The following is a 25,159-nucleotide window of genomic DNA, read 5'->3' as shown; positions in this document are numbered from 1 at the left end:
AACGTTCTACTTTCCCATTTTTCCTTTCGCTCATCGTTCGTTCACCGTTCGTTCAGCGTGCGTTCACCGTTCGTTCAGCGTGCGTTCACCGTTCCCTCTCCGTTCACAGTTTTGCGTTCACCGTTCACCGTGCGCTCGCGTTCACCGTTCACAAAGCGTTCAGCGTTCACTCTTCGTTCCGTTTACTTTGCGTTCACCTTGCGTTCAGCGTTCACCTATCGTTCAGTTTTCATTGTCATTCGGAACTCCGAAGTGAAAGGACTTATCTTTTTGTAGTTAAGGAGTTACATGTTTTTTTTTAAATTTATTAACTTACATTTCGTGATTGAAGAATCATTATTTCATGAGGAAAAATATCTACGATATATATTTTTATTATTCTAACTTAGCTGTTAGGTTATTTATTAAATTACTCTGGATAATAAATGTTGATACAAGCACATTCTGTACCTATGTAGAACGATGCTGAAATATTAAATTTAACTAAGGGCAATGTGCAAATACTTCAAACACTGCAACATTTTGTTGTTTTGTTAAAAACGACAAATCGTTAATGGAGATATAATTATTCAAGTCAAATAATTACGCAGCAAAATTATGAAAATATTTATTTCTACTACGTTTTTTTTTTTCAATTACAACAGAAAATATAATAGAACTAGTTCTGAGAGTTATACATAGTACTGCGGATATCCTGTTAATTTATTATCTTTAGAACGAATTAAAATGATAGTGTGGTTAAAGGAAATATTTATTTAAAATGTAATGCACTATAGAATTTCTCTACTGTAATATGTAAAGTCTATAGTTATAGAGAAAAAAAATCCTTCTTCACCGTAACTTTATATGTTTGCCATTCGATATGATTAATACCCCACCCCTTTCCCCCTAAATCGGAGACTTAGTCAGTACCATATTTCCAGAATATTTTAATTAACATTTAAAAAGAAAAAGCTACGGTCTTTTTTAGAACAAAAATTTCAGTCTCAAAACAAACATGCATCTAAAAGAGTCACAAAACAATAGTAGATCAAAATGTACACCTGTCGGTGGTGGTATTTGAAATTGGCAGAGAGTATGTTTCACATTCAAGTGTTAATGCCCAATGTATTTTACTAATTTATTATTCAAATGTTGGAATCAAATCTAGAAATGATAAAAATAAATGTTATAACTTGTTGGAAATACTCGCACTTCGTCTTCGATGTGACGAAACTTTCACACCTGCACAGTGTCGAATGATTTTGATTGACAGGACAAGCACGTGGACTTCGTGTGAACTTGAAGCAGGAAAATAAAAACGAGTATGACTGTCAAACAAATGGATATGATTTGTTGATAAAAAAAAAAAGTTACTTTCACTGTCTGATATATTTAGAAAAAAAATTCAAAGTTTTTGTTTGATATAGGTACAAACATTTGGTGAAGCCTGAAAGGAGGGGGGGGGGGCTAAAACTGAATAGTACTCTCTCTCTCTCTCTCTCTCTCATTTGTCTGTTTAATAAAAACTATAACACCATATTACTTAAATATCATGTTCTGAAAATTGAATTTATAACATTATATGAATATGTATCTTTGTATCATCTTGTCCGAGTACATGTATAATCACGGCCATCTAGAGATATATGTAGACGTCTGCTCAATAAATCATAATAAAAAATAGAAATGACACATAATATATTATTGTATTAAAAATCTAAAATACGAGCGTATAAATGTAATTAATTTTTTTTTCATTACTTTACACGAAATCGCCTTGACACGGAGATATATATATATGAATATAAGTTACAACCGCTTTTAAATTAATTCATTCTATAAATCATAAGTTTTCTCTGATTTGTTATCAAATAAGAATAAACATTTTAATTTTCCAACTAAAAACAATATCTTTTATACTTCAGCGTTCGGCAACAATTGCAATGTTTTAATGCGATAAAAATCGTGTGATTAAAAACTTAATGTGCATGCATCGTCTTTCTTAGGACAATTTTGGAGAATTTATTTTATTGACTTATTCATTCATTCATTAATTTGTTTAATTTTTATTATTATTATTAATTTTTTTTTTGGCACCTGACATTATAATACAATAAAATAGTTTCAATGCAAGGAAAAGATCAGAGGCATTCCCAATATATCGTTCATCTTGCATTCACCGTTCGTTCACCGTTCACTTTGCGTTCGCGTTTGTGCTCTGTTCGCATTCTGCGTTCGCTCACCGTTCAGCGTTCACACATTGTTCACCAAGTTGTGTTCAGCGTTCACACATCGTTCACTCACCGTTCGCTCTGCGTTCGTTCAGCGTTCGTTCACCGTTCGTTCAGCGTTCGCTCACCGTTCAAGTGGGAAAGTAGAACGTTTCAGGGACTGTAACACCGTTCATTGAAATCAAAAACCGATGCATTAAATTATGCATCTTAGTGTAGTCTACTTGTGTGCCAAGTTAAATTGAAATCATACAAAAAATGTAGGAGGAGTAGCATTTTGAAAAATTGTTTACAGACAGACAGACAGACAGCTAGATGGATGGATGACAGACACCTTACTATCCTATAAGCTCTTCTGGTCTCTGACCAGTAGAGCTAATAACCAGGAGTCTCTGATGACAGTGTAGCTCTACTGGTTTGTACTTATAACGAAGGAAAAGAAAAGTAGCACTTGGACTTGAAACTTTGCAACAACAATAAATAGAGTAATGGTCCTTGGTCCTTGGTTTATTCTCTTTTTGTGGCAAGATTTATTGCAATCAGACTAAAACTGTAGGAAGAGTAATCTTTCAAAAGATTTTTACAGAAATTTTGATTTTAGTAACCATGGCAACATCATTCATCAAAATCAAAAAAAAAAAAAAAAAAAAAAAACTGATAAAGACAACTATGTATCTCAGTGTAGTCTATTTGCATGCCAAGTTACATTGAAATTAAAGCAAGACTATAGAAAGAACAGCGTTTTAAATGTATTTCACTGAAATTTGTATTTTAGTAACCATAGCAACACTTCACCAAAATCAAAAACCGATGAACAGAATTATGTATCTCAGTGTAGTCTACTTGTGTGCCATGTAATTTTGAAATCAGACCAAAACAATAAGAGGAGTAGCATTCTAAAGGAATTTCACAGAAATTTCTCTTTTTAGTAACCATGGCAACAACCGATGCACTAAGTTATGTATCTTAGTGTAGTCTACTTGTGTGCCAAGTTATACTAAAATCAGATTAAAACTGTAAGATGAGTATCGTTTTAGGGAATTTCACAGAAATTTCTATTTTTAGTAACCATGGCTACACCGTTCATCAAAATCAAAAACGAATGCACTAAATAATGTATCATAGTGTAATCTATTTGTGTGCCAAGTTATATTGAAATCAAACAAGAGGCCCATGGGCCACAACGCTCACCTTAGTAACTTTGGCCTTGCTGTTTTTCACCTGATTTCCCCCCTTGTAGTACTTATTGTGGCCCTGACCTACCCCCGGGGGTCATGATTTGAACAATTTAGAATCTACACTACCCATGGATGTTTCTACATAAGTTTCAGCTTTTCTGGCCCAGTGGTTCTTGAGAAGAAGATTTTTAAAGATTTTTCCTATATATTTCAAAGTAAAACTTGAATTCCCTATTGTGGCTCCGCCCTACCCCTGGGGGTCATGATTTGAACAATTTAGAATTTACACTACCATATGATGTTTCTACATAAGTTTCAGTTTTTCTGGCCCAGTGGTTCTTGAGAAGAAGATATTTGAAGATTTTTCCGATATATTTCAAAGTAAAACTTGGATTCCCTATTGTGACCCGCCCTACCCCCTGAGGTCATGATTTGAATAATTTAGAATCTACACTACCCCAGAATGCTTCCACATAAGCTTCAGCTTTTCTGACCCAGTGGTTCTTGAGAAGAAGATTTTTAAAGATTTTTACTATATATTTCAATGTAAAATTTCGATTCCCTATTGTGGCCCCGCCCTACCCCCGGGGGTCATGATTTGGACAATTTACAATCTACACTACCCCAGAATGCTTCCACGTAAGTTTCAGTTTTTCTGGGCCAGTGGTTCTTAAGAAGAAGATTTTTTAATAACCCCATCCAATTTTTGTCTTTTCTTGATTATCTCCCCTTTGAAGGGGGCTTGGCCCTTCATTTTTACAATTTTAACTTCCCTTTATCCCAGGATGCTTTGTACCAATTTTCGATAAAATTGGCCCAGTGGTTCTTGAGATGAAGTTGAAAATGTGAAAAGTTTACAGATGGATGGACGGACAGACAGACGGACAGACGACGGACAACGGGTGATAAGAAAAGCTCACTTGAGCTTTCAGCTCAGGTGAGCTAATAAAAACTGTAGGAGGAGTAGCGTATTATAGGAATTTCACAGAAATTCCTATTTTTTGTAACCATGGCAACATTGTTCATCAAAATCAAAAATAGATGCATTAAATATTATGTATCTTAGAGTAGTCTACTTGTGTGCCAAGTAATATTGAAATCAGACCAAAACTGTAGGAGGAGTAGCGTTTTGAAAAATTGTTTACAGACAGATGGATAGCTAGACAGACAGACGGACGGACGCCGGACACTTTACTATAGCATAAGCTCTTCTGGTCTCTGACCAGCAGAGCTAAAAACAAAAAGAAACACCTGTAAAATGCAGAAAAATTATCCAATTATGATGAAAATACCAGGTGCACACCTTCTTATGGTGAATAATGAGTGTACAAATTTTCAGACAAATCCATGCAATAGTCTTCAAGAACAGGTCTGGGCAAAATCATGTCTACAAACAGAAGGACATGTTGATTCTAATATACCCCCCCCCCCCCCCAAAAAAAAAAAAAAATTCGTTTGCATAATAAAAAATAATAAAATAGATAATAATAAAAAATAATACTTTTAGGGGTAATAAAAAAAAACCTGTAAAATGAAGAAAAATTGTCTAGTCATGGAAATACCTACGCATATCTTTATGTGGTGAATAAGGTGTGTATAAATTTTAAGTAAGGATATGTCTGGACAAAATCATGTCTAAATAGAGAAGGATTCAAATATTTACTCCCCCAAAACTTTGTCTGCAGGGGTATATAATGAAGCTGAAATGAGATGATGCAAAAAATTGATCAAAAAAGAACACTAATTCTTCTGGCTCAGAAAAAGTTTTAATAGTAACAGCAATATAGAAATAATTAACATGTTTACTTACTCTGGTTGCAAAGAAAATATTTCTGAAAACTTCATAAATAAGTTTGTGTATTGGCTTTCTCTGACGGGGCATGATGTCCGTATTTCTTGAAATTTTCCCAAAAACTTCAGGAAGTCATGTGTTCTAGACTGCCACAAAAGAAATTCCCTGCAATCCAAAAAGTGATAATGAATAATCATGAACACTTATCCTGATTTAACATAACAAGAGGCCCAAAGGCCTTAACGGTCACCTGAGTATAATACAACAATTTAGAGGATCCATAGAGTATAAAATGAACTGAAAGGTGAAGCTTTGTTGCCCAAAAGCAAGAAAAATAGGGTGATCAGGATCAACAAAATAATCAGTCTAGTGTTCATTAACAGTACATAAATTAGGTTCTAATCTGTTCCCCATTTATCACTCTCACCAGACAGTATATAAACAAACTTATAATCAGTGCTTCTGTACTCTTTCAATTCCTTGTTGAAATCTCTTACAATAGCCTCTCTTGGTCTTTGATGAACATTTAATAAGACAAGTTATTTTTGTCTCATTTTTATTTATCTGTTACTTACAAGTCTACCTGATCATTAAAGCTATGAAAGTACTTTTTGTATTTTGCAATAAAAATTCTTGCATAATTCTCTTATTCTATTAACCTTTCAAGTACATTATTTACAGTGATTAATTAACACAAGTAAATGGCAAAGGGGAATAACTCCTCTCAATAGAATACAAATTAATAGAGCCCTGGCCTGGACCAGAACACTTGATCAAATGGTTCTGATGTTCAAAAATCTGGTAAAAATACCCTTCCTTATTAAAACTTTTACTCTTTTTGCCTCTGATATGCCCAGGTGCAGAGAAGATTTTTAAAGCATTAATGCATTTTCACTATATAATAAATAGAGCCCCGCCCTAATATCAGAACCTCTGATCCAGGGGTCATGAAATTCACAATTTTGGAAGAGGCATCCTTGCTTATCATAACTATGTATTTGTTTAAATAATACCCAGGAGAAGAGAAGATTTTCAAAGAAATAATGCACTTTCACTATATGATCTATATAGCCCCACCCTAGCACCAGAACCCCTGACCCTGGGGCCATGAATTTCACAATTTCAGTAGAGTCACCCTTGCTTATCATAGCTATGTATTTAATTTGTTTAAATAATACCCAGGAGTGGAGAAGAAGATTTTCAAAGAAATAATGCACTTTCATTATGTGATCTATATAGCCCCGCCCTAGCACCAGAACCCCTGACCCTGGGGCCATGAATTTCACAATTTTGGTAGAGTCACTCTTGCTTATCATAACTATGTATTTAATTTGTTTAAATAACACCCAGGAGTAGAGAAGAAGATTTTCAAAGAAATAATACACTTTCATTATATGACCTATATAGTCCCACCCTAGCACCAGAACCCCTGACCCTGGGGCTATGAATTTCAAAATTTTGGTAGAGTCACCCTTGCTTATCATAACTATGTATTCAATTTCTTTCAATAATACCCAGGAGTACAGAAGAAGATTTTTTAAGAAATAATGCACTTTCACTATATGATCTATATAGCCCCGCCCTAGCACCAGATCCCCTGACCCAGGGGTCGTGAATTTCACAATTTTGGTAGAGTCACCCTTGCTTATCATAACTATGTATTCATTTTGTTTCAATAATACCCAGGAGTAGAGAAGAAGATTTTCAAAGAAATAATGCACTTTCACTATATGATCTATATAGCCCCGCCCTAGCACCAGAAGCCCTGACCCTGGGGCCATGAATTTCACAATTTCGGTAGAGTCACTCTTGCTTATAATAACTATGTATTCAATTTGTTTCAATAATACCCAGGAGTAGAGAAGAAGATTTTCAAAGAATAATGCACTTTCACTATATGATCTATATAGCCCCGCCCTAGCACCAGAACCCCTGACCCTGGGGCCATGAATTTCACAATTTTGGTAGAGGGCTCAATGCTTATTACAATCATGCCAACAGTTTGACTGCTTGATGTCCAGGAGTAAAGAAGAAGATTTTTAAAGATTGCATTAATTTTGATGGTTTTGGCCCCACCCCTCAGGCCCCAGGGGGGCAGGGGCCACGAATTTCACAATTTTTGTTCCCCTTCACCCATAGATGCTATATGCCAAAATTGGTTGAAATTGGTTTGCTGGTTCCAGAGAAGAAGCTGAAAATGTTCAAAAGTTTACGACCGACGGACGACGACGGACGAAAAGAGATAGCAATAGGTCACCTGAGTGACTCAGATGACCTAATAAAAAGGGATAATTTTTCATTTATATCATTATATCAGAGTTTTAATGGAAAAACTGAAAAATGAATTTTTGGTCAAACAAACAGGTTTTTATTAGGCATCTTGATGTCTCTCTGTCAGCTACATCTTCAGAAACATTATTTTTTAGAAAAAAAATGCTAAGAAAAACTAGAATATGTCCATTGGATATGAATGCCCCGCCAAGGGTATATTAGTAATGCAACATGAAAATTTGTATTAGTGTATGAAATTAGACGAGAATACCTTGAAAAGTTTCTTTAAAATTGAAATCTAAAAGGTTGGATATAGATGATAAATTCTCACCAAATTATGTATAAGTGCACAAGCTTACATAAGCTTATATCTTTAACAGGTCTGCACGGTTTCCAAGTGTGGAAGTCAAGAACGATAACCATGAATTGCTATAAATACACAGAATAAATAAGGTGCTAATCCTTCTGACCAATCAGATAATGGCATTTAGACAAACCCAGGAGAAAATAAATAAAACGTGGTTTTAAAGTTTTTTGCTCATAAGATTTTTTTAGAACAAACTTTTTGTAAACTTTATGCACATTTAGGAATAATATAGTATATTTGACAATTCTACCATGAACAAACACGATTTGAAATCTTAATATAAATTCTAAGTGATATTTAAAATCTGTCACTACGAGGTAGCTATCCCATAAGTTTAACTTGTGTTAAGAAATTTGATATAAATACGGCAGATAATTTCAGTTTTTAGAGCCTGACATGAAAAAGTTTTCCTATGGGAATATAACAGTCTCAATAATTTTCTGGGTGTTAATCACAAAATTGTCAATGCAGTTTCTGATATATGCGAGGTACATGTAAGATATGATGATAAAAAGCATTCATGAACATTCCCTTTTCTCCATGTTTTTCACCCTTCCTTGTGTCCATTTAAAGTGTATATATAGAGGATATTCAATGTTTTGTAGTTGGATATCATGGATATGGTATTTATTTCACGAGTGGGACAGGATTTTTTTTTATATTTTAACAAGTGAACTACAAAACATTGAATTTTTAGTTTATTACATTTTCTTTGATTTTCCCTTTGCCTCTGTCTTTTCTTAACACAGTGTCATAGGCAGTGATGTCATAGTTGAGTAGTTGAGACGTCATAGCTGAGCAGTTGTGAGATTGAAAACATTGTAACATGGATTTTAAAAGCAACACATTTGGGAACAAATTGGCAGTTTTAGTTTCTATTAAGATGGTTAAGTTGCTATCTCTATCTTATTACAGGCCAGAAATTATTTTTTACTTATTTTCAATTGATATATCCTTTCACACTGTGAGAGAATATCACTTTGATATCCTTTCACACTGTGAGAGAATATCACTTATTCAATGAATAAATCACAGTATTTCACTGTTGAAAATGTAATAAAACATGATTTTCGGCACTCATGAAACCCGTGTTATTTTAAACTACATGTAGTCTATAGGATGAATACTTGTGTGCAGTAGAGCTACACACATGGAAACTACGCGTTATTGATGAAAATCGGACAGCTAAGCAATATTATATTTACCAACATAAGAGTATGTTCTGCTAAATGCTATAATTGTACTTGATAAAAGCTTGTCGGTGTGATCTATTCCATAAACGATCGCATAGTCATATGCATGAATTTTTTTCGTTTCTGAGATGAAAATGTCAAGTTTGTTCATGGTAAATATGTGGGGAATACCTCATTCTTCCAAACTTTTCATCTTACTTCTATAGATTTTTTGTAAAAAAAAAATCTTTTTGAGGGAAAAAACAAAAGCACGTGTTCTCTTTTTGTTTCTTTGAAATATGTTTAGGGGTGAGTAAAAATGCTATTGTCTGATTGGGCAGAAAAATATTTACATGTATATTGTGTATATTTATAGACACTTTCAGTTATCGTTAATGACTTCCATATTTGGAAATCGTCCAGACCTGTTTAATGGTTTCTTTAAAACTAAGCAAAATGCAAATCTAAGAAAAAATGAGGTCAAGGTCACAGGAAAGTTCAAGGTCAAAATTTTTTTGATGCAGTTAAATAGTTCTCACAAGTATGTATCAGCATATTAAGTTTGATAAAAATATTTTGAATGGTTTATTTAAAACTGAGCTAAACACTTATTTAAAATAAATGAAGCCAAGGTCAAAGGAAAGGTCAAGGTCAAAAAATGTTGATGCAGTTGTAAAGCTTACATCAGTATGTTTTAGCATATGAAGTTTGATAACACTATCCTGAATGGTTTCTTTAAAACTGAGCTAAACACTTATTTAAGAAAAGTGAGGTCAAGGTCAAAGGAAAGGTCAAGGTAAAAAAATGTTGATGCAGTTAAATAACTCTCATCAGTATCTATAGCATATGAAGTTTGATAAAACTTGAACTGTCCAAAAGGGACAAATACCCCATTGCTGGGTTTTTTAGAAGGTACCAAATCACTAATGTTTTCTAGATGTGAGAGGTGTTCACAATTTGCTTAAACATTTAGAGTGAAAATTTAATTACTCATTATATTTTTCTTAATGAATGAAACTAAGGTGCAGCCTAATAAAACATCAATACTAATAATTACAGTGTTTTTATTACATTGAAAAAAAAAGTTTGCAACTATCTGTCATCTTTGTGAGACACGACACTCTGCAAATTGATTGTTGAACAAAAAAATCATAATTAATAGCGATTCTCTGTAACCACTTAAACTTCTTTGCCATGCATGGTCACTGATTTTGATGAAACCTTGCCCATTATTACAACTTGACACCAGAAACATATATCAAATAAAATTTCGTTGCTATGTGTCTTGGTTGCCATGATAACAGCCAGAAAAGTTGAAAAAATTGAGATTTTCAGCTTCTTTCTTTATTAAGCCTTAATAAAAACTAAAAAAAAACAAACAAACCATTCTCACAAAAACATGATACCTTGTTGCCACTTATGCTATAAAGAAACTATTTAGAATTTATCTCTAAGTAAGTGGTAACCTGTGATGGGTACATTTGGAATACATTACAGATGCTGAAAAATGCTCAATATTCACTAATGATAGATGTTACATGATCAAACTCAATCAACAACCAAAGAAAAACAATAAAAATATTTGACCTTAAGTAATAAGGTATTGGCAATATTATTCTAAAAATAACTTTCATGGTTGCCATGGCAACACAGTGTAACCATGCAAAATATGTTGCTAAGATTGGGTAAATGCTACTATATAAAGGAAAAAACAATAAAATTCATGACTGGCACATATACATCCTTTGGACCTTGCAACACCGACAACATAAGAAAAATTGGGATTAATTGTTAACTTCGCAGTGTAACCATGGAAACAGCGTACCTGTTGTTTAAAGTGATATTTCTTTGCTGCTTTAGGAATTTACTTACCTTTTAATCAAGAAACATATTTGACTCAACTTGAATAGTACTTATCTGGTAGAACTAAAGTTGAATATCATATATTGATAAAGTTTGTTGAAAAATACAACACTGTTGCTATGGTTACCAAGAAGGGAAAATGTTCGATTTTGTTAATTTTATATCAATATTAAATCCTATGTCCCAGCTTTTTGCATCCAGTTAGAGATTGGGTGGTAGTCAAAATTGAAAGTCAGGTCAGTTGTTCATATACATCAATCATAAAAGTTTTGGGAATCTACATCTGAAGGTATGTATCCAAGGAAACAGAATATTTTTCAGATTTTTATGCATATTTTTTTTGGCTAATTTCCATAGCAACGCTTTATTTAAAGAATTGAATTTGAATTTTTCGAAATGTGAAAGTAAGGGTCACACCAACGCCTTTAAAAATTGATCATCAGTTATATAGAAATATGCTTTTTAAAAAGATAGGATAAGATTAAAACACTAAGAGAGTAAATTTAAAATCCTGTTGTGGTATTAAAACCATGGCAACCATTGCCAACCTATAAGAAATATCATATTTCGTCCTTGGTATATGTTACAAGGATCTTTTGTCTACTATTTGCTTGCATTTCAAATTATAATTGTTATTATTCTTAAGTGTACGACTTCATGAAACTAAATGAACAAAATTATTACTTTTGAATACTTTGTTTCCATAGTAACATACGTAATAGTTGATTTACCAAACATGTTTATCATGCATTTAAGACATCAGGCCTTCAACTTTCAGGAACATCATTGCCACTTGTTTGCTTTGCTGCAGACGTTAACTGTGGGACTCTGAACATGTTGAAAAATGCCATTTTTCAAACTTTAGGACATGTTGCTATGGTAACCATGACACGTAGCAACAATTTTTACCTGATTTGAGTTTACAGTATCAAAGACTTTTATCATAGAGAGTTTGGAGAAATTCTGAGACTATGCGTGCCACAGCTCCTATATAAAAGTTAGAGTCATTACAGAGAATGCTCTTAATTATACAAATGAAATTGAGCTTAATACATTTATATCAAACTCATTTAAAAAATAAAAGGCTGGTTCCAGTAACTTTGTATTTTGACAGACATAGATTATAATTAAGAGAGACTTGAACAACAGAAATCTTTATTTCTTTCTGCCCAATTCCCAGGAGATATATATAGATTAAGACCTGCTTGATCAGAGATGCCCTAACAGCTTCCCACACTGAACTCATTTATTAATCTTTAACTGGATGCATGTCCACTCATTACTCCCAAGGGACAAATGGATTTACACTATCTGCTGTGTAATGTAACCAAAAGTCTCTGATGAGACTGTAGCTCTACTGGTCTGTAGGTATAACAAAGGAAAACTACCACCTGGATTTGAAACTTTACAACATGCAACTATAAACAGAATTATGTATCTTAATGTAGTCTACTTCTGTGCCATGTTATATTGATATCAAATGAAAACTGTAGGAGGAGTAGCGTTTTAAAGGAACTTCACAGAACTTTCTATTTTTAGTAACCATGGCAACACCGTTCATCCAAATCAAAAACTGATGCACTAATTATGTACCTTTGTATGTGTGTCAAGTTAATTGAAATCAGAGCAAAACTGTAGGAGGAGTAGTGTTTTAAAGGAATTTCACAGAAATTTCTATTTTTAGTAACCATGGCAACACCATTCATCGAAATCAAAAACCGATGCACTATATTATGTATCTTAGTGTAGTCTACTTATGTGCCAGGTTATTTTGAAATCAGAGCAAAACTATAGGAGGAGTAGCGTTTTAAAGACATTTCACAGAAATTTCTATTTTTAGTAACCATGGCAACACCGTTCATGGAAATCAAAAAACCAATGCACTAAATTATGCATCTTAGTGTAGTCTACTTGTGTGCCAAGTTATATTGAAATCAGAGCAAAACTGTAGGAGGAGTAGCGTTTTAAAGGAATTTCACAGACATTTCTATTTTTAGTAACCATGGAAACACCGTTCATGGAAATCAAAAACCAATGCACTAAATTATGCATCTATGTGTAGTCTACTACTACTAAGTTATACTGAAATTCAGAGCAAAACTGTAGGAGGAGGAGCGTTTTAAAAGAAATTTCACAGAAATTTCTATTTTTAGTAGCCATGGCAACACCGTTCATCGAAATCAAAAACCGATGCACTTAATTATGTATCTTAGTGTAGTCTACTTGTGTGCCAAGTTATACTGAAATCAGAGCACAACTGTAGGAGGAGTAGTGTCTTAAAAGAATTTCACAGAAATTTTTATATTTAGTAATCATGGCAACACCGTTCATTGAAATCAAAAACTGATATGTATCTTAGTGTAGTCTACTTGTGTGCCAAGTTATATTGAAATCAGACCAAAACTGTAGAAGGAGTAGTGTTTTAAAGGAATTTCAAAGAAATTTTAATTTTTAGTAACCATGGCAACACCGTTCATCGAAATAAAAAACAGATGCACTAAATTATGTGTCTTAGTGTAGTCTACTTGTGTGCCAAGTTATACTGAAATCAAACTAAAACTGTAGGAGGAGTAGCATTTTGAAAAATTGTTTACAGACAGACGGACAGACAGACAGATGGACGACGGACACCTTACTATCGCATAAGCTCTTCTGGTCTCTGACCAGTAGAGCTAAAAACTGCTTTTAATACTTTGTGTTTATTTTTAGTTCTAATGAGTAGTTTTAAGCTGTAGTTCACATTTTTGTACAGATGTTCTAGATTATATGTCTCAAACCTAGACATGAACCAGAAATGACTAAGTCAAAAATGAAAAAAAAACCCACCTGTAAAATGCAGTAAAATTATCAAATAATGTTGAAAATACCAGGTGCACATCTTCATATGGTAAATAATAAGTGTACAAATTTCCATACATTGTTTCATATAAGTTTCAACTTTTCTGGCCCAATGGTTCTTGAGATTCTTAAAAAATTTCACCAAATTTTCACCAATTCTGAATTATCTGCCCTTGAAAAAGGACTTGGCCCTTCATTTGAACAAATTTGAATTCTCTCACATAAGGATGCTTTGTGGCAAGTTTGGTTGAAAATGGCCCAGTGATTCTTGAGAAGAAGTCCAAAATGTTAAAAGTTTACAGACGGACATACAGATGACAAAATGTGATCAGAAAAGCTCAGTTGAGCTTTTTAGCTCTGGTGAGCTAAAAAAACAAAACAAAAGGCCCAAGGGCCCTGAATCACTCTTCTGATAAACTGTACAACCTATCACTTCTATTTGAAACCTCGAAGTATCCTGTATATTTAGATAAAGCATTGAAATTCCAAAGGTAGTCATCATGACCCATATTTTAGATAAAACACTCTGAAAAGCCAAGATGATTCTAAGCCAATTAGTACCTGAGAGTAGGTCATGGTGACCTACTTATCACTTGTCATTCTCTGAGGACCCAAGATGCATCAACTTACTAGGTTTGATGATTCTAAGCCAAATAGTACCTGATATATTTATGTAACAGACCTTTTTACCCATATCATTGTCTCTCAGTATTTTTTGTTAGATTTGTCAGTGAGATTTGGAATTTGCCCGTAAGATTTCACTTTTCATTGATTTTACATATATTACTAGAGATCAACTACATTTTTGATAACCCAAACATGGGTTAACAACAAAGACAAGAGGCCCATGGGCCACATTGCTCACCTGAGTAACATTGGCCATGCTGTTCTTTACCAGATTCCCCCCTAATGTAATACCTTTTGTGGCCCCGCCTTAACCCTGAGGGTCATGCTTTAAACAATTTAGAATCTACATTAACCAAGGATGCTTCCACATAAGTTTCAGCTTTTCTGGACCAGTGGTTCTTGAGAAGAAGATATTTCCTATATATTTCAATGTAAAACTTGGATTCCCTATCGTGGCCCCGCCATACCCCCCGGGTCATGATTTGAACAATTTAGAATCTGCACTACTTGAGGACGCTTCTACATAATTTTCAGCTTCTTGGCCCAGTGGTTCTTGAGAAGAAGATTTTTAAGGATTTTTCCTATATAATTTCAAAGTAAAGCTTGGATTCCCTATTGTGGCTCCGGCATACCCCCGGGGGTCATGATTTGAACAATTTAGAATCTACACTACTTGAGGATGCTTCCACATAAGTTTCAGTTTTTCTAGCCCAGTTGTTCTTGAGAAGATTTTTGTTAATTTCAATGTTAAATTTGGATTTCCCTATTGTGGCCCCACCCTACCCCAGGGGGTCATGATTTGAATAATTTAGAATCTTTACTACCCCAAGATGCTTCCACATAAGTTTGAGCTTTTTTGGCCCAGTGGTTCTTGAGAAGGTTTTTTAATGACCCCAACCTATTTTTGTCCTTTCTTGATTATCTCCCTTGTAAGGAGACTTGGCCCTTGATTTTAACAATTTAAACTCTCTTTCACCATAGGATACTTTGTACCAAGATTGGTTAAAATTGGCTCAGTGGTTCTTGAGAAGAAGTTGAAAATGTGTAAAGTTTACAGACGGACGGACAATGGGTAATCGGAAAAGCACACTTAAGCTTTCAGCTCAGGTGAGCTAAAAAGCATCATACCTTGCTTTCTTTCGAGGGGTTTTGTCACTTTTTTAACCACCGTGTTTTGGCAACCCGACATCACTGAAAAATTTGAAATCTTTCTCTTTTTTGTGATTAACAAGCGGTAAACTGAGACAGATCATTACGAAAACTAACTGTTAAAATCCAATGGAACAGATTTCTCATTTCCGTATTTTCCTCAAAGCAAAACATGAGACGTATTTTGGACTATAAATCCGAAAAAAATACGGCAAAATCGTAAGAGTAAACAGGTCTGATATAAAGCCATAAAATTTCAAAACTAGGTCATGTTGACTTTTTTTTTATTTGTCATACCCTGTGGACCCAAGATGTAACAACTGACAAAGTTTGATATTTCTATGACAATTTATACCTAAAATCAAAATGATCAAAAGATCAAAATGACCTTTTTTTCAGTTGAAATACTTTGAGGACAAAAGATATATTAACTGACAAAGTTTGATGATTCTAAGCAAATTAGTACCTGAAAATATTTAAATGTAGCCATTAAATTCCGAAAGTAGGTCAGAGTGACCTACATTTAAGTCGACATACTCCCGGGACCAAAGATGCATCAACTGACAAAGTTTGATGATTCTAAACCAATTAGTACCTGATATTTATTATACCTCTACTGTTATTACTCTATATAAAATTAAAACCATAAAACTATCTATTTCCCTGAGAAGATACTATTTTCCTCATCTGAGGACTACTCCCTGAAAAATCTGAGCTACTCCCTGGGACTCCCTCATGAATATTTATTAATAATTTTAACCAATTAAAATGAACAGTGGGCAGAGTCTTCAAGGAACCTCGAGTCTGTGACGTAATGTTATTAGCAATGTAACTATGACGTCAAAACATTTCGACATGTGATCATACTTGAATTCTAGCAAAATGAAGACAATGATAATCCTTCGAAGTGTCAGTGAAATTATTATATATTTTTTAATAATTTTATTTTTCCTCCACATTGATGCATTAGTTATCTTACAATATTTTTAATCACATGCATTTGTGATTATTTAAATGTCTCTACATTGTTTTCAAAAAATGTCTGAGTCTCTAGTCTAATATATCTCCCATGATTGTTTCAGTATAATAAAACAGTTATGGAATGGGTACTCGGGAAATAGCAAATTTATGATTCCCCAAGGGAGGAAACTATTTCAAAAATAGGTCACAGTGAATTACTTGTCAGTTGACTTACTCTGAGGACCCAAGATACATCAACTGAAAAAGTTTGATATAAGTAAGCCAAATATTATCCCAAATATTTAAATATAGCCATAAAATTTCAAAAGTAGGTCACGGTGACCTACTTTTCAGTTGTTGTTTTTTTTTTGAGGACCCAAGATGCATCAACATACAATGATTATAGACCTTAAAATGTCCAAAATATGCCTCTAAAATGCTTTGAAATTGAATACCTGCAAAGTTCAAAAACTAGGTCACTGTGACCTAATTTTTAATAAATATGTTTTATGGCCCCAAGATGCATCATCTTACAAGATTGAAAGATTTTAAACCTCTCAGTCTTCAAATTAATGATCTTAAATGTTTTGAAAAAAGATGAGCCATAAAATTCAAAAGTAGGTCAAGGTGACCTTTTGTTTAGTTGACATACTCCGAGGATCCAAGATGAATCAACTGACAAAGTTTGATGATCATAGGCCTTAAATTGTTCAAAATATGCCTCTAAATCATTTTGAAGAAGAATGGCTGCAAAATTTGAAAAGTAGGTCACCGTGACCTACTTTTGAGTCAACATGATATGAAGTCCTTAGATGGATCAACTGACAAGATCTGATGATGCTAGTCCTTATAGTAAGCAAATATCAACATTTTAATAAAATGTAATTTTTGGTCAATTTTGAAGTGACTTTGAGATCACGCCCTTTGCACCAGGGTGATTACAACTTATCCCCATCCTTTTGTGTAAGTTTAATGATAATCTGCCCATTGGTTCTTGAGAAGAAGATTTTTTAGCAACCAGAACTTTTGGTTTTATTTACCTAGTAATTATCTCCCCTTGTTTAAGGGTAACAACCCTAGTTTTAGTATAAACGGGAGCCCTTGGGCCAAGGATACCCTATGACAAATTTGAGTGTAGTCTACTTTTGTGCCAAGTTATATTGAAATCAGACCAAAATTGTAGGAGGAGTAGCATTTTGAAAAATTGTTTACAGACAGATGAAAGCTAGACAGACGGACGGGCGATGGACACCTTACTATCGCATAAGCTCTTCTGGTCTCTGACCAGTAGGGCTAAAAAAAATCTGCAATATGACTGCAACTGTTAATCTTGCATTATCAAACAAGATGCCCATGGGCCACATCGCTCACCTGAGCACATTCGCTAGGAAAAAAAAGCAAAAATCAGTTAGTATTGAAAAGTTTACGGGGGGGGGGGGGGGGGGGGGACTTGAATTTTACTTTTTACATTACCTGAGGATGCCTCCATATTAATATGACTAATAAATTGTCTTTTCTATTCTTAAGAAAAAGATTTCTTTTTCTATATATTCTTGTGTAACACTTTCAATCCCCATAGTGGCCCCACCCTATCCCAAGGGTCATGATTTAAACAAACTTGAATCTACACTACCTGAGGATGCTTCCATCAAAATATGACCAATCATGACTTTGCTGTTCTTGAGAAGAAGAGTTTTAAAGAATTTTCCTATATATTCCTAAACTAACATTTGATCTACTGTTCTGGCCCCACCCTACTCCCTGGGGGTCATGATCTGAACAAACTTGAATGTACACTATCTGAGGATGCTTCCATATAAATATGACCAATCATGGCTTTGCTGTTCTTGAGACTGAAATAGATTTTTAAAGATTTTTACTAGGTATTCCTATATAAAACTTTGATCGCCCATTATGGCCCCACCCTACCCCGGGAGTCATGATTTGAACAAACTTAGATCTACACTACCTGAGGATGCTTCCACATAAGTTTCATATTTTCAAGCACGGTGGTTCTTGAGAAGATTTTTTAATGATGCCATTAATTTTTCACAAATTCACGATTATCTCCCCTTGGAAGAAGGCGTGGCCCTTCATTTGAACAAACTTAAATCCCCTTTACCCAGGGATACTTTGTGGCAAGTTTGGTTGTAATTGGCCCAATGGTTCTGGAGAAGAAGTCGAAAATGTGAAAAGTTTACAGACGGACAGACAGACAGGCTACAGACAAAATGTGATCAGAAAAGGCTCAGGTGAGCTAAAAATGGGACATTTTTGTGTCGCCTGCAGAGCAGAGCGGCACCAACTGTAAGGGATCACTTTACCTAGCGTCTGTCTGTCCAGCTCTCGATCTGTCTGTCACACAGTCTGTGCGAAAGTCTAAATTTTTTACAGGACATAAGGTCTGGTAAAAATATATAGTTTACCAGATCAAGCATTTACTTACCAGACCGACTTTTTTCTTTAAAATTCAATCATATATGTACATCAGTATGATACAGAGATCGAAAAAAGGGGGTATTCTCACTGTTAAATTGAATCACAAATAAATCCAGAGAAGAGATTATAAAAAATGATTTTACTGAAATGAACAAGCTTATTATCACTATTATTAATAATTTTCCTTTTTAAAAGGTTGTATACAATTCCATACAATTTTCTCTTTTTCTGGTTAATTGACACAAACGAAATACACATTGTCAAAGATTTTTTTTTTAACTTTAAACATGTTAAAATGCACTTTAAAATATAATTCTTTCTTTCCTGAAGTTACAAGTAACTCATTACGGTTACTCTTTTTTAATAAAGAAAATCATTTCCCCAAACCGAATCTACATGTATGTAAGAGCTATATATAGATCTATATTCCATGACAGAGGGAATTCAAATTGTAAATAAACGATCATTACATAGTTGTTATAGATTAAAATAAATCATGCATTACTGCTAAATGGATCCAATAAAGGATATGTGTGGAAAATAAGACCATATGTACATATAAATTCAAATTTTTAGGCCTTAATTTTTCATCTGACAATTGGTCCTTTCTCAGCGTCAAAATAAAGTACATGTTAGGGATGCGCGATTTTATCGGTATACCGGTATATCGTGATTTTTTATTGCGTGATACGTATCGTGATACGGAGACTAAAATACCGGTATTTAGTACATGTACATGATAATAAATTCCAGAAATTATTCACTTATTTCTTCGGACTATTAATTAAAAATTACAGGAAGTCTAAAAAATGTTTTAAAAAGTTAAACTACGGCATCAAAACATGCTTCATATTATATAAATAAAAATGAAAAAAAAAAGAGTGAAGTTATGTCTTTACAGCGTATTTGTAAGAAATATTATAGAAATTCATTTGAAATTGTAGTAAAAATTCAGTGTAAAAATATCACGATAATATCGTGATATTTTGTGGAAAAAAATCGTGATATATCATGATACGAAATTTTTGGCGATACCCATCCCTTGTACATGTACCTGGTCTGACAAAACTTTGTCCAGTCCGACAGAACATTTGACTTTGTCAGACCAAATGTCTGACAGTGATTTCAAAATTTTGACAAGTCTGAATACATCGGGATTGGTATCCCAACAATGGATCATATAGATTAATAATTGGAGTAAAGATTTTGAAACATGTATTAATACATATAAAATAATAAATAATTATTTATAATAAATTCAATTTAATTATTCATTTTAGGTCTTATTCAACTGATTTTATTAATTCGCTCCAAAGATAATAAACTAACAGGATATCCACAGTTCTATGTATAACTCTCAGAACTAGTACTATAATATTTTCTGTAGTAATGGAAAAAAAAATGTGTTAGAATTAAATATTTTCATAATTTTGCTGTGTAATCATTTGACTTGGATAATTATATCTCCATTAACGATTTGTCGTCTTTAACAAAACAACAAAATGTTGCAGTGCTTGAAGTATTTGCACATTGCCCTTAGTTAAATTTAATATTTCAGCATCGTTCTACATAGGTACAGAATGTGCTTAGGCCATCATTAAAAATATCTTTGTTTCCCCTAACCCGACCCAAAAATCTCAAGATGGGTCGGTAGGTAGGTAAATTATTTTTTTTTCTGACAGCAGGTTTGGGAATACATTCTGAAAAATTGAATATCTTTATAAATAAGAAAGAACAAAAGAAACAAATTTTAAACCTAATATTATACAAATGAAGCAACATGTATGGTAAATTAATTCACAAATATTATTCATTTGAACTTGTAAAATATCACAGGCCAGCGTAAATTTATTGAAATCGAATATTTACAAAAAACACAAGATTCGCAAATAATGAAACATCGGACATTCGAGTACATTTTTCAAACCTACTATCATCTTCGAGTACTTACACAGACAAAATGTCAAGGGCCTCGCGTGGCACAGTAATTCTAGTGTTTCGTTTTGGAGTCACGATGCAATTCGGGAGCTAATTCTACGTCACAGGTCCCGACGTGGGACTTGCAGACTGGTCAGTCGAATAAGACCATAAAAAACGTAGGTCCAGTGTCAGAGTATACATGTAGATGGCACGTAAAAGATCCCTTACTGATGCTTAATGATCAAAGGCCATAAGTGCCGAGTAAAAGTCTTAATTAGGAGCCTTCCACCGGTCCAACAAATTTTAAAGGTATTTTAAAGCAAAGAAACAACCTGTTTTCAAGGGCCTAACTAAAGCAAATTAAACTGGCCGTCTCAGGAAGCCGTACCATGAGCAAATTTTAAAGATTTCAATACTATTTGGAAATAGTGTACAGGTACATGTATAAACAATATATTATTCAACCAAACCATATCTAAAATGATTAAGGTTTCATATATCTAATTTTATAGTCACGGAGTCAATACCCCATAAATAAAAGGAATAAAGAAACAACATCTGAATTATATTTATCAAATGAAATAATCATACAAAGACACATTTACAACTCCTATGGTCCTATGTAGTAAAAATAGGATCTTACATGAACTGTTTATTAGATCAAAACGAATCAAATGCAGTGAAATTTATTGATATGTATTCACAAGGAGCGCCCCTCATCTACTCATGAGCCAGGCTTTGCTATGCTTACTACGTACGTTAATTTTTTAAATACCATCTTAACACTCCTTAGTCATGGTACATTAATTCAAAAGGTGTCTCAACTAATATGTTAAAGATATAATAAGATTGATACGTCACCATTGATTTATAACATGAACTAACCCTCTGTGGCCACATGTTGTCGGCACCAAATGAGAGTAAAACAAAAGCCGCCGTTCTGATAAAAAACGGATTTTGATGAAATTGTATTTTATAAATTTGATAAACAATAAAAAAAAATATTTAAATAATCTTATTAAAAAAACTTTTCAGTCGGCACGATTTAAGTGGGTTGGTCGCATTAAGGGAAACAAAGGTGTTTTTTATTTTGGCCTTATAACAATATTTATTTTCTAGAGTAATTTAATAAATAACCTATAAGCTAAGTTAGTATAATAAAAATATATATCGTAGATATTTTTCCCCATGAAACTGAACGATAGGTGAATGCAAAGTGAACAGAACGAAGAGGGAACGCTGAACGCTTTGTGAACGGTGTTATGAGCTGGACAGGATTTTTCCATATTTGGCCATAGCATCTTAATTAAACGTCAGAGCGAGCTACTTTTAGTGCGCAACACACCTTCTACCCAAGAAGTATCAGCTGACAAAGTTTGATAATCCTAGGCCTAATAGTATTAAAGTTATGAGCCGGACACGAGAAAAGCTAACAGACAGACAGATGGACAGACATGAATGCCATAACATAATACGTCCCGTCTTAAGACTTTTTCAAAAATGTCAGTTAGCCTAGCTGTAAAAATTTGGTGACTCATTCATTAAACAATTAAAGACACTAACAAAGTAATTTTGTGGAGGTACACAAACAAATATGAAGAATTTAAACTGAAAAACTATGGTTCATCTTGGCATTGAAAAATGTGTGTTTTTCATATTAAATATTTTTTTTATGAAAAAAACTATCACTTAGTTTTGGAAAAAATACTTTCTTCCTGTAACTGTGTTTTTTTTAAAAAAAAAAAACGACACATTTTGAATTTATATCGGAAAATCCCCCCCCCCCCCCCCCCACCTCTGTAAGTTACATTCTCACAGCATCTTTCAGACTTGGGGTGAAAACAATGCTATGAATCTACAATCATACATATAGACATGATAGATTATAAGCTGAAAAATATCTTTTACTTTAAAAATGTAATTAATTATATAACATTATATTTTATCACAAACTTAAAGTTTACAATTGTATTTAAATGAAGATGAATAAGCAATTTCTGAAATTTAAGACACCCGGTCCCCCTCCTTTCTTCTTAGAAATGCATGCATGCCATTCGAGCTTGAAAAAACATTGGTTATGTCTGCAAATATAACTGGTATATTGAATCCTGAAGCATTCATATACGCAGATTTAATACTGACTTCTAATATATTTTGTTTTTAAATTATACTACATTTTTATATTTAGTAAAACTAGTTTTCTAAGAATTTTATGTCCAACATGTCCGGTTTATAGTCCATACACACCACAGGCCTTTGGATCGCTTAAATCCGACTTATGAAAAATTTGGGGTGCAAAAAAAAAGATAAAGTATGGAACTCCTTAAATAGGGTACCTACTTTTGTGATTAAAATACTTTTATTTTCAAATGACCTAAATTTTTTCTTTCTATTCATATCGATTCACAAATAAACAATGTACATTAACACCAACATTCATTCTGAAATTTTGTATACTTTCCGAGATATTTTGAAATAAGTTTTAAAATTAACCTATATTTTTTACTCGACATTAGCTTTTTTCCCCAAGCTACAGGTAGCTTGGGAAAAAACAGGCTCGAACAAATGAATTTATGAATGTAAACTTGTGGCTTTCTTAAGAAATGAATGAGAAAATATTCAATCTATTAGATGTAAATGTTCTTGATCACCATGATTACTGTCTCAGAATTAAGCTTGCTCGTAACTAACCCCTCATTTTCACCAATTGATGTGACACGCACTCAAGACTCCAAAGGATGCGCTGCAGCATCTTGTTTGTTTATCAGCATCAGCACTTTGTCTTCTCATTCCTTGATGATTGTCATTGTGCTCAAGGAATGTCTTTTTTTTAATTAAAAAAATCTTCATCTGGATTACTTGATTTACTTTTTTCAGTTGATATTTATTCAAGTCACAAATTGGAAATATATATTTTGTAATAAAATTTTGTCTGGGCCGACCTTCTTAAATCTGTCAACCTGTCACGACTGAGTGTCATAGGGCTTAAATGTCAATATATATTATATAGGCTGAGGTGTCATTTGGCCAAGGTGTCTGACATTCTTGTTTGTCAAATGATTATGTACATACATGTATATATACACTTACAGTTGTAAGCATAGCTGACATCACCACTAATATGTACACTTATGTATGTATTTAACAGGATGGACACACCCCTTCTTCAGTAACTGTTATGCTAAAAGGGAATTATCATACTCATGATTTCATCCGATTTAATCTCATCTTACTCTTGTCTGCAGCATCAACGGACTGAAAATTTTGGTCAGGCCAAATAAAAAAATATGTGTGGTTCCGATTACCTGACCGTCCCTATTTTATACCCCCGACCCTAAACTTTTTTTTGGCAATTTTCAAATTTTCAGAATTTTCCCCGATTTCCCTCATTGGCTCCGGTATTAGTTTTAGTTTCAGCAATGGTGGCCTTCTTTGACAACATCGTTTCAACACACAGTAGGCCTACAAGTGTCAGTAACAAATGTCACCACTTGGAAGAAAGCAATAGTATTATCTCACCAACATCACCAATAGTTAATTCAAGAACATTCAATGATATTTTAGATGTTTATTATATTTAAAAAAAAAAAAGAAAAAAAAAAACTACCTACCTACCCTAACTTGTTTGGAGGTGTTACCGGAACCACACATATTTTTTTATTTGGCCTCAGTGAGTTTCGTTTAATAAAGTTAAAACACATCACATTGTAATTTTCATGAATTTTTTATTTCATAAATGGATTTCCTCCTTTATTTTTAAAATAAGAAGAAAATCCCACTATACAGTAATGTTTTTAGGGTAACCCGAATTACCAAAATGCCCCTGGAAATTACTGAAATCCCCTTCAAACTACCGAAATGCCCCTTTAATTGTATCCAAATAGGCATTTTATGATAATTTATGATAAATTTTATTAATAAAACTTCGTATTTTGAACACAAATGTAAAAATTTGTATTTAATTCGCTCAATTATCATGACATCTAAGAACGATAACTCTTGCAACATTGTCTCAGCGAGAAACTTAACATGTTATTGTCCGTTATTGTAATTTTATGATTTAATGATCCCTCTTCTTTTTTTTTTTTTTATTTTGATGACAAAATTTTATACCGTATGTCTTGTTAAATAATTTTTCAAAAAGGAGGAAGAAGAAGAAAACATGACAGAAGTACAAGTAAGTATACTGTTTTTATTTAACACCTCATAAGATCATATAAGGTGTACAAAAAAAGTTTTAAAAAGGGACTTCTGGGTAATCAAAAGCTGAATATAAATCAAATGCAATACACTAGGTGAGCCACCGTATACAGGAAACCGCAAACTTAATTGCTGAACAAAATCTCAAATAAGCGAAGGAAGAAGGCCAA

General features: G+C 33.4%; 1 protein-coding gene across 1 annotated transcript in view; it reads right to left on the bottom strand.

The window, feature by feature from the left end:
• The window catches only part of LOC133189861 (uncharacterized), a 64,672-nt gene that overhangs the window by 35,232 nt on the left and 4,281 nt on the right, over nt 1–25,159 (bottom strand). The window contains exon 2 of the mRNA XM_061325255.1: nt 5,202–5,348. Within this exon, the coding sequence (XP_061181239.1) occupies nt 5,202–5,348 (147 nt within the window). The remainder of the gene's footprint in view (nt 1–5,201; nt 5,349–25,159) is intronic.

Source organism: Saccostrea echinata, unplaced genomic scaffold (genome assembly GCF_033153115.1).
Source record: "Saccostrea echinata isolate AGI-Se365-2 ecotype Australia unplaced genomic scaffold, CSIRO_AGI_Sech_v1 ptg000020l, whole genome shotgun sequence".
Lineage (NCBI taxonomy): Eukaryota > Metazoa > Mollusca > Bivalvia > Ostreida > Ostreidae > Saccostrea > Saccostrea echinata.
The sequence above is the reverse complement of the archived record's forward strand: the minus strand, read 5'-3'. Positions and strand labels throughout refer to the sequence as shown.